Source organism: Chiloscyllium plagiosum, unplaced genomic scaffold (genome assembly GCF_037043375.1).
Source record: "Chiloscyllium plagiosum isolate Xiang-an unplaced genomic scaffold, Cpla_swu_hap1 HiC_scaffold_19, whole genome shotgun sequence".
NCBI classification, from domain to species: Eukaryota; Metazoa; Chordata; class Chondrichthyes; order Orectolobiformes; family Hemiscylliidae; genus Chiloscyllium; species Chiloscyllium plagiosum.
Window position 1 is genome coordinate 45,206,147 of NW_028270157.1, and position 20,105 is coordinate 45,226,251.

Here is a 20,105-nt window from a genome sequence, read left to right on the forward strand (position 1 = left end):
TTGGACTGGGGTGTACAAAGTTAAAAATCATACAACACCGGGTTATAGTCCAGCAGGTTTATTTGGAAGCACACTAGCTTTCGGAGCACCGTTCCTTCATCAGGTGATTGTGGAGGACACAAAAGCTAGTGTGCTTCCAATTAAACCTGTTGGACTATAACCTGGTGTTATGTGATTTTTAACCAGGCAAGGAAAGTTTGTGTTCTACAAGTAATGGTCTAAATTCATCAATCGCGTTATAGCCAATTTGCTTTGAAGAAATGCGTGTTATAGCAGAGCTGACTGAAGTCTATTTGGTTTTTTAAAAACATTTCAAGTCCTTAGGGGAAAGATCAAGTTAAAGGCATGTAGCCAATAGGTCAGAAGAGGGTGAAATCTAAGTTGATGATAATACTTACACATGTATCTGCGTCCGCACTATCACCAACATTTATCAGTGCTTTCAGGACACTGATACTAAGTAAAAACAATGACTGCAGATGCTGGAAACCAGATTTTGGATCAGTGGTGCTGGATGAGCACAGCAGTTCAGGCAGCATCCGACGAGCAGCAAAATCGACGTTTCAGGCAAAAGCCCTTCATCAGGAATAAAGGCAGTGAGCCTGAAGCGTGGAGAGATAAGCTGGTGGGGGTGGGGAGAAAGTAGCATAGAGTACAATAGGTGAGTGGGGGAGGAGATGAAGGTGATAGGTCAGGGTGGAGAGGGTGGAGTGGATAGGTGGAAAAGGAGCTAGGCAGGTCGGACAAGTCCGGACAAGTCAAGGGGACAGTGCGGAGCTGGAAGTTTGAAACTAGGATGAGGTGGGGGAAGGGGAAATGAGGAAGCTGTTGAAGTCCACATTGATGCCCTGGGGTTGAAGTGTTCCGAGGCGGAAGATGAGGCGTTCTTCCTCCATGCGTCTGGTGGTGAGGGAGTGGCGGTGAAGGAGGCCCAGGACCTCCATGTCCTCGGCAGAGTGGGAGGGGGAGTTGAAATGTTGGGCCACAGGGTGGTGTGGTTGATTGGTGCGGGTGTCCTGGGGATGTTCCCTAAAGCGCTCTGCTAGGAGGCGTCCAGTCTCCCCATTGTAGAGGAGACCGTATCGGGAGCAACGGATACAATAAATGATATTAGTGGATGTGCAAGTAAAACTTTGATGGATGTGGAAGGCTCCTTTAGGGCCTTGGATAGAGGTGAGGGAGGTGGTGTGGGCACAGGTTTTACAGTTCCTGCGGTGGCAGGGGAAAGTGCCAGGATGGGAGGGTGGGTTGTAGGGGGGCGTGGACCTGACCAGGAAGTCACGGAGGGAACGGTCTTTGTGGAATTCGGAAAGGGGTGGGGAGGGAAATATATCCCTGGTGGTGGGGTCTTTTTGGAGGTGGCGGAAATGTTGGCGGATGATTTGGTTTATGCGAAGGTTTATAGGGTGGAAGGTGAGAACCAGGGGCGGTATGTCCTTGTTACGGTTGGAGGGGTGGGGTCTGAGGGCGGAGGTGCGGGATGTGGACGAGATGCGTTGGAGGGCATCTTTAACCACGTGGGAAGGGAAATTGCAGTCTCTAAAGAAGGAGGCCATCTGGTGTGTTCTGTGGTGGAACTGGTCCTCCTGGGAGCAGATACGGCAGAGGCGGAGGAATTGGGAATACGGGATGGCATTTTTGCAAGAGATAGGGTGGGAAGAGGTGTAATCCAGGTAGCTGTGGGAGTCGGTGGGTTTGTAAAAAATGTCAGTGTCAAGTCGGTCGTCACTAATGGAGATGGAGAGGTCCAGGAAGGGGAGGGAGGTGTCAGAGATGGTCCAGGTAAATTTAAGGTCAGGGTGGAATGTGTTGGTGAAGTTGATGAATTGTTCAACCTCATGGCGGGAGCACGAGGTGGCGCCAATGCAATCATCAATGTAGCGGAGGAAGAGATGGGGAGTGGTGCCGGTGTAATTACAGAAGATCAACTGTTCTACGTAGCCAACAAAGAGACAGGCATAGCTGGGGCCCATACGTGTGCCCATGTCTACCCCTTTGGTCTGGAGGAAGTGGGAGGATTCAAAGGAGAAATTGTTAAGGGTGAGGACCAGTTCGGCCAAACGAATGAGAGTGTCGGTGGAAGGGTACTGTTGGGGACGTCTGGAGAGGAAAAAACGGAGGGCTTGGAGGCCCTGGTCATGGCGGATGGAGGTGTAGAGGGATTGGATATCCATGGTGAAGATGAGGTGTTGGGGGCCGGGGAAACGGAAGTCTTGGAGGAGGTGGAGGGCGTGGGTGGTGTCTCGAACGTATGTGGGGAGTTCCTGGACTAGGGGGGATAGGACAGTGTCGAGGTAGGTAGAGGTGAGTTCAGTGGGGCAGGAGCATGCTGAGACAATGGGTCGGTCAGGGTGGTCAGGCTTGTGGATCTTGGGAAGGAGGTAGAACCGGGCAGTGCGGGGTTCCCGGACTATGAGGTTGAAAGCTGTGGGTGGGAGATCTCCTGAGGTGATGAGGTTCTGTATGGTCTGGGAGATGATGGTTTGGTGATGGTGGGTGGGGTCATGGTCGAGGGGGCAGTAGGAAGAGGTGTCCTCGAGTTGGCGTTTGGCTTTAGCGGTGTAGAAGTCAGTGCGCCAGACTACCACTGCGCCCCCTTTATCCGCTGGCTTAATGGTGAGGTTGGGATTAAAGCAGAGGGATTGGAGGGCTGCACGTTGTGAGGGTGAGAGGTTGGAGTGGGGGAGGGGGGTCGACAGGTTGAGGCGGCTAATGTCCTGGCGGCAGTTGGAAATGAAGAGGTCGAGGGCAGGTAATAGGCCAGCGCGGGGTGTCCAGGTGGATGCAGTGTGTTGGAGGTGGGCAAAGGGGTCCTCGGAAGGTGGGCGGGAGTCCTGATTGTGAAAGTAAGCTCGGAGGGGGAGGCGACGGAAGAATTGTTCGATGTCACGGCGTGTATTAAATTCATTGATGCGTGGACGGAGGGGGATGATGGTGAGTCCTCTGCTGAGGACTGATCGTTCGTCCTCACTGAGTGGGAGGTCTGGAGGGATGGTGAAAACTCGGCAGGGCTGGGAGCTGGGATCTGGTGTGGGTGTGGAGCTGGGAGTGGGGTCAGAGCCAGTACCTGGAGTGGGTGTGATGGTGGGGGGAATGGGGGTGGAGGCATGAGCAAGGGTAGTGTTCCCCTCGGGGTTCTGGGGGGTGGGGATAGTGTCAGTGGGGTCTGTGGGGGGCGTGTCAGCAGAATGCAGGTGAGTGGCGCAGGTGGGGGCGGAACTGGTGGCAGACACGGCAGTAGGGGTGGTGGAAGTCACTGGGCGTGTGGCATCGGCGATGATGTGAGGGCCGGAAGTGGCTGGGGGAGCGGCCATGATGGGGGCAGAAGTGACATCATCAATCAGCGTGGGGGTGGTAGCTGCATCAGCCGCATGGCTAATGGCGTTTCCGAGGCCAGGGGAATCTTCTGGAATGTTTGAGGAGCGCTGGTTATGGAGGTGGGTGGATAAAAGTTTGTTGTACTTACAGTTTTTGATGTTTGAGATGGAATTGAAATACTGTTTGTTGAGAGTATGAATTCTCCTGAGGATGTAGTACAGAGTAGGTCCTTTGCAATTTTGAGAGAGTGTGGCCCTCAGCTGAGGCAGGGCTGACTGTAGAGTGGTTAGGTGCCGGCGCATTGCTGCAAGTGTGGAATGGAGGATCTTGAAGGAGAACTGTTGCTGGTGTTTTTGAATCTGTAGTCTGTACTGTTTGTCCTGTTCGGGTCCGAACTCTGCTGGTTTAAAGGTGGTCCGGAGTAGGGAAGTGTAAAAACTGAGAAACAGACTCATTAATGCTAACTGTCTTCAAATCTAATTTTTTTCTCCAAAGTAGGAGAAGGAATCATTCAAAAAATAATTAAGCTTTCCAATTTGTTTCATTTTAGTTGATTATCCATTGAAAATGAAAGAGTGCAAATACTATTACTTTTGAACTCTCCCTCTGGAAAATACATTTCGGATATAGATATTGAATAAGGGAAGATAGCCTTTTATTCTCAAATACAGCTCGACTAAGGACTACAAAGAGACATATGATTTGAGTCCCAATGAGAGGTGTTCAGATCTTTGCACCACTCCCACATTTAAAGTTGTAAATGAAACTCAACATAAGAGTCATTAATGTGCTCAACTCAGAATTGATTCTAGTTGCATTATCACATCAGCAAGCATAATATCATTTCCAAGTGCTCATCATAATTGGGTCTTAAGTGGATGCATTATATTTATGTCTCTGGATGGAAGTCTGTGCTGCCTTCTGTGGGAGTTGTTTAGTGCCTGGAGATGGGGGGTATTTAAACAGGTGAGACGGTGACAGATGGGGACCTCCTCCCTTTCTGCATAGTCATTCACAGACTCCTGTGGTTTGGAAATGCATTGTCAGGTGCTCAGTACCGGAGCAAGCATTGGGAAGGTAAAGCCCACTGAAAGTCACACTACTTACTGCCCGTGCAGCTGGCCATCCTTCCCCACGCCTCTTCCAGCATCACTCAATGCGGCCTGGGATCCAGCAACAATCCTAGGTCCTGCTGTGTGCAACAAGATACAACATCCATTCTCTGAAAGAGGCGTTGCGGGGTGCTAGCTGGCTCTCCAGCTGGTGGCTGAGATCCCTGACTAGTCTTCAGAAGATTCCTCTTCAATACTGAATCCCTTTGCAAAATCCCAATCTAAAGTTGGTGGATTCAGCAGAGCTCAGATGTCAATCTTCTGTCACATTATCAGTACACATTAGTGATCAGCAGACTTGGACTCTCCATTTGCCTAATCTAGAAGTCGGGAGCTGGCTGTGGAGAAAAACAAATGTACAGATTAGGAGCAGTTGGCTCCTTCAGCGTGACCCAATATTCAAGAAAATCATGACAGATCTTTTTGTGTTTCCAATTTCACATCCCCATTTACCACCTTAGATTCTTGGTAGGCAGTGGAATCAGCTCACCTCCACCTTAAAAATATTGAATGACTCCACTTTCACTGCCTTCTGAGGAAGAAGTTTCCAAAGTCATACAACCTTCTGAGCAAAAAAAAAAATTCACCTCACCCCTGTCCTAAAAGGAAGACCTCTCGATGACTGAGAGATCTTTCTTAAAATGTGATAGTTTGCTATGGTTTTCTTTCCTGAACTAGATTGGGTTGGGATATCTGGTCGGCATGGATGGGTTGGACTGAAGGGTCTGTTTCCATGCTGTACATCTCTATGACTATGAACCTAGACACTTTATTTTTTCTCCATAAAATACCTACCAAGATTTTCCTGCAATTAATCTACTTGCCTCCTATACTCCGTGTGTAACAAGTTCCACATCCTAATTGTTCTGAGCAAAGAATCTTTCCTGGAATCCTTTTTGCATCCATTAATGACTGCAGCCAGTTATTGTGAACAAAATTAGAAACAACTGTCTCTCTTATTGAACCCCTATCATTTTATTATGTTACTGCCTGGTGTTTTCTAGAGATTAACCCCAGCCTTTTTAAATTATCTTTGATATTATATTGATAATTGCTTCTGTATGTGGATGTTAGGACTTCTTACAAACTAAGGTTTGCTTGGTTTTTGCAGGGTGTATATATGATTGCATGAATCCAAGCTGTACAGGGTTTTGTTTAACTTTTTGTCCAAAGTGGTGTCAGCTTCTGAAGCTTCAACACAAAATGCTTGGACAAGAGTGCACAAAGATTTTCTGCTCAAATGTGGTGCTTCGATACAACAAGTTAACAAGTGAAGCTGCAGGCCCTGTGGAATGAGCCCGTTCTGTCTCGATCCAGTTTCTAATGGTAGATAACTGAGTTATCTATCAGTGAGTTTCATGTAGCGCCAAAGGGCACAACCCACCAAAAGAAAGGTGAAGTAGATGATTCAATAAACAAAAATAAACAATTGCAACTAATACAAATAAGAATGATTTGGAAAAGAAAAATACATAAAACATGGCAGATTGAGAGTAGTGGTTATCCCATTGCCATATTGTCTGAAATCAGCTGCCCTTATACAGCCATTGAAGCTTAAAAATCCTAAATCAGCATAATTTCCAAGTTCAATAAATACATTGTAAGGGATCTTCCCCCTACTCCACCTCACTAAATCTACAAATTCTGAGGGAAGGGCTGCTACTTTAAGCAGAGCTGATATATATCCCACACCTTTCTGTTTAAATTCCATTCTAAGAGGCAGGCTGATTGAGCTCAGAGAGAGGTGAAGGAATCTTGTTCTGCCAAATCCTGTTCACTCTTAACAAATTCTGGTGTTCCAAAATCTAATGGGAAGCAGCTGTTCCCATACTCTGGCTGTCCATCATCTTGAAGTCTTGCCGTATAAACACCACATTTAACTCAGTCTTTCACTGGGAATCCTGCCCACGTCTAATGACGCATTTCGGGGAAAGAGAGTAAAAGAGGAGGATAAAGTACCGAATTCTCTCCAATATAGAGATTGCTGAGGGTCAGAGGAGACCAGTCCACATCTGTTTGGCTCCACTGTCTATTCCAATTGCAGGACAATGACAGTTTGAAGGTTTAACGTCATAAATAGTGGGAGCTGGAATAGCATTAAACTGACTCAAACATATTTGATTTTACTATTCAAACTATTGCGTAAACAAGACATCGAAACAAAAAAGTTGATACTTTTCATGCATCTTACTGTAAAATATTGTTCCAAGATTACAAAAACCTGAATCTTGAATTCATTATGATTTGATAGCAATTTATTGCATATATTAACACACTTTCTGGGTAATTTTAAGCATTTTTTTTGCTTGTTAAATTGATGCATATTAGTGCCAGGAAATGGAACACATTTCCTGTCAGATACTCCATTTGAACATCAACTACATATATGCTATCGAATTTCTCTCTACCTCGCTCAAATAATGCTTCTCAAACACAAATGTCCCACATTGTACCAGTGGGAATTGTTGGTGTTTTCACAGAAGCTGTCCTGTGATCTCTGGGTTTTGTATCAACTCATACTAAATATGAGACCGACATCCATTGGAGATTGGGCTGAGACAACCTAAACTCACCCAATGTGTTATTACAACCAGCAGGTGTATGACTTTCACCCATTGGCCTGGGGATTTGAAAGCAGAGGTGAAAGAATAATTCATTGGAAGCTTCTCTACATTGCTGGATATTGTATTTTGGGTTAATCTACATTTTCAGTGATTTCTTTACTTTTATTAAGTTTTTAGTAATTTTGTCTTTACGCTGTAAGATCTACAGAAGTTTATTAGCTGAGAAATTAATTACCATGACTATAAGTGGATATTTATAGTAAAGTTAAAAGATATATTTTGCAATAATTTTCAATCCTATACAGACAAGAGTACAACACAAATAAGGGGCACCAATATTGTTGTATCGTCAGTCACATTTGTTGGTTGGAGATTCAGCGTGAGATCCATGCTGCCCCTTCTAGGAAGGAGTCACAGGATCACCTTGGACCCAGGACAAAGAAAAGGAAAGTTGGGGTGGTGGGCTGTTAGATTGGGACTCAAAAGTGGGTCAGAAACAAATGCATGGGGTGTCTCTGCAGCACCCTGGCCAACTATGGGGCAATTTAGCATGGCCAACCCATCCTAAACTGCACATCCCTGGACACTATATGGGGCATTTTATCACGACTAATCCACCGAATCTGCACATGCCTGGACTCTATGGGGCACTTTAGCATGTTGATCAGGCATTGATTCACCTTTCTTTGATGATGTTGGCCACATCAGTCTCAATGCTGACCCTCTAACACTGGTAGTGATGATGGCTTGAGACCCTGCGAGCTCTTTAATTGTCCACTTAAGACGCCAGGGTTTAGGTCTGCTCTGATCTGCTTAAACAAGTGCCCTTCCCACCTGCAAGTGGCCACTTCCAACATCAGAAGGTTTGACCTGATGGGAATTTTTCTGGAATTCAGTTTTTGTGTTCATCAGATCTGAAGATGAAATTGTATTTAAAAACAGTTACTTGAGTGGTCTAGTACTATTGCAGTTTCTGACTGGTGTGCTCTCTTTCTTGCAGTACCTTATCCAAGTGTTGCCATGCAGTGATGGCACTTCTGTATCCTTTTGCCTGGCAGCACACTTACATCCCTGTACTACCTCCATCCATGATTGACATAGCCTGCTCTCCCACTCCATTTCTGATAGGACTTCTCTCCAGCTCCTTGCCGAAGCTGAGGGATCTGCCACTCGAAGAGGTAAGGAGTGACTGAAGGCACATAGGAATGAAAAATGGGCAATATGTGTACTTGAGAGATAGTGTATACATAACTGAGGAAGACCGTGAAAGAAAAGTAGGAGTTTCAGTGAACACACTCAAATGTTCAACCAGTATGTAACAGCACCGAACAAACCCAAAACGAATATTGAATTACTGAGTCAAAAGCATAGAAAACAAGGCAGAAGAAGCTGACTTCTATAACGCTCTGGCTACACTAATCTTTCTCACTACCACCCCAATGTGTTTTTGCTGCCTCTCTGCTACTTTTATCCCCACTGCCAGTTTTGCGACTTCCCACTGCATTAACAATGAGACAAATTCAACAACTGCAGATGGCAGCACCTACATGGCTTTCTTTGACCTTCCAAAAGCCTTTCAACACTGATATCTTGGAGGGACAATGGAGCTACCTGCAGAAATACATCAGTATCCTCTACCTGCTGAACAATGGCATGCAACCCGTGATCCTCACTTACGGATACAGCACAGACTCCATGCATGTACATGCAAGGGTCAATCAAGTCTGCGTAATTGCACCAGTGCTTTTCTCCAATTTCCTAACCATGCATCCCTACTCATGCACCTGTCCAGGCGCACTGTACCTGCCTCTACTACCTCTGCTGGCATTGCGTTCCAGCTACCTACCACCCTCTGTGGTACTTTCTGCATGTATCCCCCTTAAACTTTTTACCTTTCACCTTGAATACGTGACCTCTCATTATTGAATCCTTCACCCTGGGAAAAAGCTTATCTCTATCTACCCTTCATGATTGTCCATATCCAGGAAGCTACCCCCTGTTGAGCAGCTAACCAACAGGACAAGTGGGAAACTGTTTAACCTGAGTTTCCTCCAGTCCAGAACCAGGGCCATCCCAACCCCTGTCAACAAGCTGCAGTACTTGTGTGTCAGCACACACTGTTTGGAGCTCAGCTGCTGTCACAGAGGCATGTAAGAAAATAGGCCTTCAGCTAAACATCCAGATGCAAAAGGTCTCTACCCAGCCTGCTGTACTTTGCATTGGTATTCACCAAAAGAGGGACATGGCAGATGTTGAGGTTCGGGATAGATCTTTAATTACTGTAGGTCAAGCTGGCATAAGGAGGGAGGAAGTGTTGGGTATTCTAAAAGGCATTAAGGTGGACAAGTCCCCAGGTCCGGCTGAGAGCTATCCCAGATTACTGAGGGAAGCAAGAGAGGAAATAGCAGGGGCTTTAACAGATACCTTTGCAGCATCCTTGAATACAGGGGAGGTCCCAGAGGACTGGAGAATTGCTAACGTTTTTCCCTTGTTTAAGAAGGGTAGCAGGGATAATCCAGGTAATTATAGACCTGTGAGCCTGACATCAGTGATAGGGAAGGTACTAGAGAAGATACTAAGGGATAGGATATACACCCATTTGGAAGAAAATGGGCTTATCAGTGATCAGGCAGCATGGTTTTGTGCAGGGACGGTCATGTCTCACAAATGTAATAGAATTCTTTGAGGAGGTGACAAAGTTGATTGATGAGGGAAGAACAAAGAATGAAAAAAATTTACAGCTCAGGAACAGCCCCTTTGGCCCTCCAAGCCTGAGCTGATCCAAATCCACTGTCTAAACCTATCGCCCAATTCCTAAGCATCTGTATCCCTCTGCTCCCCACCTACTCATACATCTGTCCAGACGCACCTTAAATGAATCTACTGTGCCTGCCTCTACTACCTCTGCTGGCATCACGTTCCAGGCACCTATCACCCTCTGTGTAAGGTAATTTCTGCGTGTATCTCCCTTTCACCTCTCACCTTGAACACATGACCTCTCATTATTGAATACCTTACCCTGGGAAAAAGCTTATCACTATCTACTCTGTCTATACCCTTCATTATTTTGTAAACTTAACTTAGGTCTCCCCTCAATCTCCTTTTTTCTAATGAAAACAATCCTAATCTACTCGACGTCTCTTCATAGCTAGCACCTTCCATACTAGGCAGTGACCTCGTAAACCTTCTCTGCACCCTCTCCAAAGTGTCCACATTCTTTTGGTAATGTGGCGACAAGAACTGTACACAGTATTCTAAATGCGGCCGAACCAATGTCTTGTACGATTTTAACATGACATGCCAGCTCTTATACTCATTACCCCGTCCAATGAGGGCAAGCATACCATATACCTCCTTGAGCATTCTATCCACCTGTGCAGCCATCTTCAGGGTAAAATGGACCTGCACTCCCAGATCTTTCTGCTCATCAACTTTTCCCAAGGCTCTTCCATTTACAGTATAGTTCATTCTAGAATTAGACTTCCCAAAATGCATCACCTCACATTTGCCTGGATTGAGCTCCATTTGCCACTTCTCCGTCCAACTCTCCAGTCTATCCCAGCACTGATCCCTATGAAACACCACTGGTCACCTTTCTCCATTTCAAGGAATTCCCTTCAATTACTACTCTCTGTCTCCTGTTGCTCAACCAGTTCCTTATCCACCTAGCTAGAACACCCTGCACACCATGTGACTTCACTTTCTCCATTAGTAGAACCTTCAAAGTTTGTGAGAAGATTTGTAGCTCGGGTGCTCGTTGTTGTGGTTGTGTTCGCCGAGCTGGGAATTTGTGTTGCAGATGTTTCGTCCCCTATCTAGGAAGCAGCAGATTCAAACCACTACAAATGCTGGAGGAAAGATCACAGAAGCGCTTCACAGGAGGCTCCCAAGCACTAAGGATGTCACCTAGACAGGGGATGAAACGTCTGCAACACAAGTTCCCAGCTCGGCGAACAGAACCACAACAGTAGAACCTTATCAAACGCCTTACTAAAGTCCATGTATATGATGTCGAAGGGATGTAGATGTCATATACATGGACTTTAGTAAGACATTTGATAAGGTTCCCCATGGTAGGCTGATGAAAAAGGTGAAGTCGCATGGGGTCCAGGGTGTTCTAGCTAGATGGATAGAGAACTGGTTGGGCAACAGGAGACCGAGAGTAGTAGTGGAAGGGAACTTCTCAGAATGGAGACCTGTGACCAGTGGTGTTTCACAGGGATCCATGCTAGGACCATTGTTGTTTGTGATGTACGCAAATGATTGAACGAAGGTGGAGGTTGCCTCATTAGCAAGTTTGCAGATGATAGTAAGATTGGCAGAGTAGCAGATAGCGAAGGGGACTGTCAGAGAATACAGCAGAATATAGGTAGATTGGAGAGTTGGGCAGAGAAATGGCAGATGGAGTTGAATCTGGACAAATGTGAGGTGATGCATTTTGGAAGATGCAGTTCAGGAGAGAACTGTACAGTAAATGGAAAAGTCCTGGGGAAAACTGATGTACAGAGAGATCTGGGTGTTCAGGTCCATTGTTCCCTGAAGGTGGCAACAGAGGACAGTAGAGTGGTCAAGAAGGTGTACAGCATGCTTTCCTTCATTGGACAGGTATTAAGTACAAGAGTTGGCAGGTATTGGTACAGTTTTATAAGACTTTGGTTTGGCCACATTTGGAATACTATGTACAGTTCTGGTCGCCACATTACCAAAGGGATGTGGATACTTTGGAGAGGGTGCAGAGGAGGTTCACCAGGATGTTACCTAGCTTGGAAGGCGCTAGCTATGAGGAGAGGTTGAGTGGATTAAGATTATTTTCATTGGAAAGGAGGAGGTTGAGGGGGTACCTGATTGAGGCTTACAAAATCATGAGAGGTGTCAACAGGGTGGATAGCAAGAAGCTATTTCCCAGAGTGGGGGACTCAACTACCAGAGGTTACAGGTTCAAAGTGAGAGGGAAAAAGTTTAGGGGAGATATACAGGTAAAGTTCTTTACATAGAGGGTGGTGAGTGCCTGGAATGTGTTGCCAGCGGAGGTAGTAGGGGCAGGAACGATAGCGTCATTTAAGACGTATCTAGACAGATACATGAATGGGCAGGAAGCAGAGGGATACAGATCTGTAGAAAATAGGCGACCGGTTTAGGTAGAGGACCTGGATCGGCGGAGGCTTGGAGGGCCGACGGGCTCGTTCCTGTGCTGTACTGTTCTTTGTTCACAGCACAATACTGCACCCTTGATAATGAGACCCATGGCAAGGCACTGGTCATTGTGGATCAATTGCCATGCTGTAGACTGATCTTTTATCTTGAGTTTTACTTTGTATTTAATCTATGTTGATCACTTGGAAGTTGATGAATCATTTCTTGAGACGATCTTTCTCTTGATGTAATGGGCAGTTGTTTTACCTATTTAGCCTTCTGCAGAACTGAAGAAAGGAGATTTAATAATGTAATCTTTGCTTTTCAGTACATACTTAAGGCAGAACGTAAACACGTACTGGAATTGCTTTAACAGATTAACGGTATCATTCATTTCCACTCTCAGACAGCTCTTGGCTGGCACTAATGTTGCAAACTAAAGGTTTTAAATCCATGGGAAATTAGTAGCAAATCTTTTTAAAAAAAACAGTATTTTTCACCTAGTAAGGGTGGTGAGATTGGTTGCATGTGGGTTATGTCTAACAGTGAAAGGAATTAACTTCTCCTGCCTTAAGGGATTATGTACGTTGGTTGTTCTCCTTTTATGTTATGGCCAAAATTATTATTATGTCAATATTGAAATGTAAAAGGGAAAATCTGTCTTAAAGCAGAGTCAAGGTGTGAAGGTGCTTTATTTTTCTTTTTACAGGTCCTGGTAGTTAATCTTGGGACAAACAAGTTTCTCAGACAGGTGAGTGCCACATTTATTTCAGATATGATTAGAGATGGTCAGAGCCACGATGGCACAAAACACCCTCACTGTGAGTTTGATTAGCGTGTGTGTGTGTGTGTGTGTGTGTGTGTGTGTGTGTGTGTGCGCGCGCGCGCATAGAGTGAATTTTTTGTGACATGTTGGGAAAGCTATCCACATTCCTACAATGGAGGACGAGTAGGAAATTGAAAAGAAAGCAGTGAAAGTAGTCCACCCATCTTAACACCTCCCTCAATATTAGCATATAGTGGAGAATTATAACATTGTGCAAGTATATAAAAGAGGTGATAGTCTCAATGCAACTAGCAACCAGGAAAAGTGGAAAGTGGCCTGCCAACTTCTCTCAACATTCAACACCAGTGGGCAAACTCAAAATCTATTCACAGAGTGGAGGCAGATACCAGTGTGTTTTTTTTAGTTCCTTATTCATCTTTAGGATATTCAAAAACATTAACAACAATGAATTGTAATCGCTGTTATTTTGTAGGCTAATACATCACCAATTTTGATTAGAGAAAGATGCTTCTAAAAGCAGTGGTATGAGTGACCAATTAGTTTGGTTTCTTATTGTGCTGGTTGAGAAATAAGTGCAAGCCAGGGCACGGGGAGAACATCCCAACACCACTACTTTCAGCGGTGTCACAAAATATTTCGATGCTCCTGAAAGATGGCTCCTGAAAATGCTGAGTCCTGCCTGATCCATCACTCTTGACTCAATGTTATTGCTGTGGTCACATTACTGAGACTTACTTCAGGCATCACTACCACAGACCTAACTGGTACCAAATGCAGCTGTTAGCTATGCCTGCTGCTCACTACTTATTTCTTTTATTTGATCAGGTGGATGACGAAGACTCCATTCTACCACGCAAACTGCAGGTGGCACTTGAGCATGTCCTCGAGATGCGGACTGAGTTGGCCAGTCAAGAAGAGGAGGACTCTTCCCTGGATAGTAAGGGCATCAGTGAATCAGGCAGCCTTTCTGTTAATATAAACAAAATATAGCGGAACCTCCATTATCTGGATATGAATTATCTGAAAATTGGATTATCCGAAGGAGATCTCGAGGTCTTGACAGAAACATTACATCAAAGACGTGTGTCCAACACTGATCACATCTTTTGTTTACAAGTTTAGAAGTGCTTTCGAGAATAGTCCTGGACTGATGGGAGCGCAGGCACCATCTCAAAATGACTGATCTCCCACCACTCTTTCTCTCTTTCCCTGGAGTTCTACACAGGGGTGTACCCTAAACCCCCCCCCCCCCTTACCAGATAATCTGTCCAATATTATCCTGCACAGGGCAAAGGTGGAATCTATTAAAAAGTTGTGTGCGTGCGCTATTTGGAGACTCATCCCCACCACCCCCGCCCCCCGCCCCCACCAAAAACAAGGTGGTCTTCTTGTTCGTGTCCAGTCTGGCTGGCCCGGAGAGGGGGTAGGGGCGGATGGAGGGGGCAGTGTTGGACAGGGTTGGGATGCGGGCGGGGTTTGGTGTCGGGGGCGGGTGGGAGGCGGTGTTGGATGGAGTTGAGGGAGGGTGCTGGGTGTAGTGTCGGGGCGGGCTTGAAGAGGGGTTTGGGGTGTGGTGCCAGGGGTGGTGTTGGTGGGTGGAGGGTGGTGTTTGACGGGTGGTGGGGGTGGTGTCGGGAGCGGGTGGGAGGCAGTATTGGATGGGATTGCAGGGGGTTCAGGGTGCGGTGTCAGAGGCGGGGTGGTGTTGGTGGGTGGAGGGCAGTGTTTGACTGGGTTGGGGGGTGTGGCGTGCAGTATCGGGGGCGGGGTTGAGGGCGGTCCGGGGTGTGGTGTCGGGGACAGGGGCAGTGTTGGTGGGTGGAGGGCAGTGTTTGACGGGGGTGGGTGGGGGCGGTGTTGGGGGCGGGCGGGTGCTCGTGCGTGCTGTGCTGCTGCTAGTCTCCTGAACGGGGAGCAGTCTTAATAGAAAACTACAAGCCTGAGAGGAAAGGCATTGAATCGATTAACTGAATAATCAATTATCCAAACAAAATAGTGCCCACCCATCTCATTCGGATAATCGAGGTTCCACTGTACTGCAGATGCAGGATATCTGAAACAAACACAATGCTACAGAAACTCAGCAGATATGGCAAAATCAGTTCTTCAAAGAAGAGTCATTTTATTTCCACAGATGGTGCCAGACCCACTGAGTTTCTCCAGCATTCTCTGTAGTTAATTCTAATGTATTTACAGTAATTCAATGGCACCTGACTGCAAACTGAGTGAGAATCAACAGTAAAAGAATAAACAGAAATTAAAAGCCTCAGTCTGCTGGCACAGGCAATAAGATACCAACTCATTTGACCTTGTTGGAAGCATGATCTCAAATTCAGATCAGGATCCCTACATTACAACAGAGCTGTATGTGCTGGAACAAGTGTCCTGTATGTTCAAAGTACCAAGAGTTACATCCATAACAAACCCTTGCTGTCTTTGGATCGCAGTCTACCTTTTATTTATTCAATAAGTGGTACAGTAGCAACTCCAGAGAGTGAGCAGAAGCTAACATCACGATACTTAGATTGCTGGATGTGGCAAAAAGACATATCGGCTGCCATTGGTACAGCGTGTATCAGAACCTGAGGACACACTGTTGTATTTTACACCCAATGAAGTACGTTTCAATACTGTCCCCATTTATAAGCAGCCAATTGAAGCACAGCAAGGAATCAACTAAAAGCAAAATAATAGCAATCATGCAGAATTTCATTACAGCAGACTTTTTGTTTCTGCCTATTACATACTGTGTATGCCAGCAATCCCTGAACATTACAGCATTTAGGAAACAAAATTCTAACAGAATATTATATTTGACTGTTCAAAATATTAGTTATATTCAATATTGCATACAAACAGGGGTGGAGTTTGTTGAGAGCTTTTCAATAGGTCCCTCAGAACAGTTCAAGGGCAACCGAACAGTCATTTTTTAGGCAATTCAATAGAGGAAGTCAGATGAGAAGGTTATCACCTTCAGGATGTTATTCTATCACAAACATAGAAACAGAAATTGCATCCCAAAAAGGTGCTGCAATCCAGGAAGCCAATAGGTGCAACTAAGTCTTTTTAAGTCTTAGGAAAAGCCCCTGGAGCTGTACAAGGAATATTTGTTTTGTGCAGCCAAGCAAGAGTAGGACCCGGAGAAATGCAGGGACAGTGCTAACTTGCTGGAGTTTGTTATCTGCAGACAAGCTGACAATGTGCCTGTGAGTACTGGAGAGCAGAGTCCAGAATGGGAGAGTCAGCTACCAAAATGTGAGTCTCAGTGAGGTAGTCTATAATCCTGAGTGGCTTTTGAGAAAACATTAAAGCTAAATCTTCAATCATGATGAATTGGAATTCCTTGTGAAGTTTTATTGATCCACAGTGTCAGCAACCCTGCAGATATTAATGAGAAATATGATAAATTTGTCTTCACCAGATTTGCTATTTGATTAACCTGTTGGTTGTTGGAATATAACATATAAATATTTAATGTTGTATTAGATTAGATTACTTACAGTGTGGAAACAGGCCCTTCGGCCCAACTAGTCCACACCGACCCTCCGAAGAGCAACCCACCCAGACCCATTCCCCTTCACCTAACACTACAGGCAATTTAGCATGGCCAATTCACCTAACCTGCACATCTTTTGAACTGTGGGAGGAAACCGGAGCACCCGGAGGAAACCCACACAGACACTGGGAGAATGTGCAAACTCCACACAGCCAGTTGCCCGAGGCGGGAATTGAACGCGGGTCTCTAGCGCTGTGAGGCAGCAGTGCTAACCACTGTGCCACCCACAAACAAGGGTGGAGCTTGTTTGGAGGTTTTCAATAGATCCCTCAGAACAGGTCAAGGGTAACTGAACTGTTCTAACTTTGTATAATTAAAATTATTGTTCTCTGTTGAAAATTATGAAATCTTGTCGTTTTAGTCTCAGTAAGATCCAAGCCAGCTCATAACAAATTAGGCAGTTTCATAACCCTGTTCCAATCTTGTTAATTCAGGCATAAATGCTATTTACTACACTAAAATAAACTCCCCTGTTCTTTCTCAGAATAATGTCATGGGATATTTTTAAGACCACCTCAGAGTGCAGACTGGGCCTGAGTTTTGCATTTCATCATATGGACAACACTTCTGGGGCAGAACTCCCCCAGTACTGCACGGTTCCCCTAGTACTGCATGGGTGCATAGCTCCCCGAGTACTGCATGGGTGCAGAACTCCCCCAGTACTGGACGGTTTCACAATTCCCCTAGTACTGCATGGGTGCAGAACTCCCCCAGTACTGCATGGGTACACAACACCCCCAAGTACTGACATTTTAGATTAGACTTACAGCTCAAGTTTCTGCAGATGGACTTGAACCCACAACGTTCAGATTCTGAGGCGAGAGTTGGCACTGAGTTACTGGCTGTCTTGTGCTCCCCTAGGCTTTTGAAAGCAGTATGATAGATACCACCAGACTGCAGTGTAGTTTATAACTATGAAGCAGGTCTATTAATAATAACATAAGCAGCAGTAACAACACCATGCAGAAAATTAAAAACATGCACAGATAGGACAGGCTTGTGAAGGAAGCATTTGGCATGCTTGCTTTCATTGGTCAGAGCATTGAGTACAGGAGTTGGGACATCATGTTACAGCTGTACAGGATATTGGTAAGGCCACATTTGGAGTACTATGTACAATTCTGGTCGCAATACTATGGGAAGGATGTTATTAAACTGGAAAGGGTGCAAAAAAGATTTACAAGGATGTCACCAAGACTGGAAGTTTTGAGTTACAAAGTGAGACTGGGATTTTCTTCTCCACAATGTAGGAGGCTGAGGGATGACCTTACAGAGGTTTATAAAATCATGAGGGGCACAGATAAGGTGAATAGCCAAGGTCTTTTCCCCAGGGTAAGGGAGTCTAAAACAAGAGGGCATACGTTTAAGGTGAGAGGGGAAAGATTTCAAAGTGACCTGAGGGTTAACTTTTCACATAGAGAGCGCTGCATATATGGAAGGAGCTGCCAAAGGAAATGATAGAGGTGGGTACAATTACAACATTTAAAAGACATTTGGATAGACATATGGATAGGAAATGTTTAGAAGGATATGGTCCAAAAACAGGCAAATGGGACTGGTTCAGTTTAGGAAACCTAGTTGGCATGGAGGAGTTTGGCCAAAGGGTCTGTTTCCGTGCTGTATACACCTCTATAATTCTATGCACTTAGAAGGTTCCAGAAATGAAAAGTGATTATTTGGTTTGTCGTTCCTCCTGGAAGCTATGACAATTCATCTGAACACTGCTTAAATGTTACTAGAGTTTCTGACTCAATCACTCCTTCAGGCATTGCGTTATAAATTCTCATCACCCCCTGGTGAAAATATTTCTCCTCCACTCTCCTCTTAACGTTCTACCTCTTGTCTTAAATCTATGCCCCGGGTTATTGATACCTCTACTATTGGAAAAAGTGCCTTCTAATCCACTCTACCTCATAATTTTGTATACTTTTATCCAGTCCCCTCTCAACTTTTTCTTCTCCAAGGAAAACAACCCCAATCTAACCAGTCGTTCTTCACAGCTCAGACCCACCAGTCCAGGGAACATCCTTGTATACTGCCTCTGCATCCTCTCTAGTACAATCACATCGTTCCTACAATATGGTGACCAGAACTGCACACAGTACTCCAGTTTGTTTGTTTTTTGAAGATTAGATTCCCTACGGTGTGGAAACATGCCAACAAGCACATACTGACCCTTTGAAGAGTAATCCACCCAGACCCATTTCCCTCAGACTAATGCACCTAACACTATGGCCAATTCAACTGACCTGCACATCTTTGAATTGTGGGAGAAAACTGGATGTGGATAACCAGTGATTTATACAGTTCCAGATAATGTTCCTGTTCTTATTTCTATGTCTTGGCTAATAAAGGCAAGTTATATATGCTTTCTTGACCAGCTTATATACCTGACCTACTACCTTCAGGGATCTATGGATGTTCTCTCCAAGGTCCCTCCGATCTTCAGTAGTTTGCAGGATCTTATCGTTCATTTTCTAATCCCTTGCCTTGTTAGCCCTCTCCAAGTGCATTACCTCACATTTTTGTGTTGAATTACATTTGCTACAGCTCTGCCCACCTGACCAGTCATTGATATCCTCCTGCAGTTCACAGCTGTGCTCATTATTTACCACTGGATCAATTTTTATGTCATCAGCAAACTACTTAGTAAGTTTGCAGATTACACCAAAATTTGAAGTGTAGTGGACAGCGACGAAAATTACCTTGGCGTATAGCATCTTGATCACATGGGCCAATGAGTGGCAAATGGAGTTTAATTTAAATAAATGTGAGGTGCTGCATTTTGGAAAGGCAAATCAAGGCAGAACTTATACACATAATGATAAGGTCTTGGAATGTGTTGCTGAACAATGAGACCTTGAAGTGCAGGTTCATAGTTCCTTGTAAGTGGAGTCACAGGTAGATAGGATAGTAAAGAAGGCATTTGGTATGCTTTCGTTTATTGGTCAGAGTATTGAGTATAGGAGTTGAGAGGTCATGTTGCGGCTGTACAGGATATTGGTTAGGCCACTGTTGGAATATTACATGCGCTTCTGGTCTCCTTCCTATCGGAAAGATGTTGTGAAACTTGAAAGGGTTCAGAAAAGATTTCCAAGGATGTTGCCAGGGTTGGAGGATTTGAGCTGTAGGGAGAAGTTGAATAGGCTTGGGCTGTTTTCCCTGGAGTGTCTGAGGCTGAGGGGAGAGGTTATAGAGGTTTATAAAATCATGAGGGACATGGATAGGATAAATAAACAAAGTCTCTTTCCTGGTGTAAGGGAGTCCAGGACTGGAGGGCAAAGGTTTAGGGTGAGAGGGGAAAGATATATGAGAGATCCTAGGAGTAACGTTTTCACGCAGAGGGTGGTACGTGTACGGAATGAGCTGCCAGAGAAAGTGGTTGAGGCTAGCACAATTGCAACATTTAAAAGGCATCCAGATGAGTATATGAATAGGTATATGAATAGGAAGGATTTGGAGGGATATGAGCCAGGTGCTGGCAGGTGGGACTCAATTGGGTTGGGATATCTGGTCGGCATGGTTGGACTGAAGGGTCTGTTTCCATGCTGTATGTCTCTATGACTCCATGAGCAGACTTGATGGGCCGAATGGCTTAATTTCTGCCCTTATGGTCTTTGGTCTACATTCCTGCA

At 45.1% G+C, this 20,105-nt stretch overlaps 1 protein-coding gene across 3 annotated transcripts in view; it reads left to right on the top strand.

Annotated features, from left to right (window-relative positions):
* Window positions 1–20,105, top strand: part of LOC122559606 (DENN domain-containing protein 2A) — a 148,218-nt gene that overhangs the window by 119,477 nt on the left and 8,636 nt on the right. For all 3 annotated transcript variants that reach the window (XM_043709382.2, XM_043709381.2, XM_087997286.1), the window contains exons 15-17: window positions 7,995–8,172; window positions 12,837–12,878; window positions 13,740–13,851. In XM_043709382.2, coding sequence (XP_043565317.1) covers window positions 7,995–8,172; window positions 12,837–12,878; window positions 13,740–13,851 — 332 coding nt within the window. The remainder of the gene's footprint in view (window positions 1–7,994; window positions 8,173–12,836; window positions 12,879–13,739; window positions 13,852–20,105) is intronic.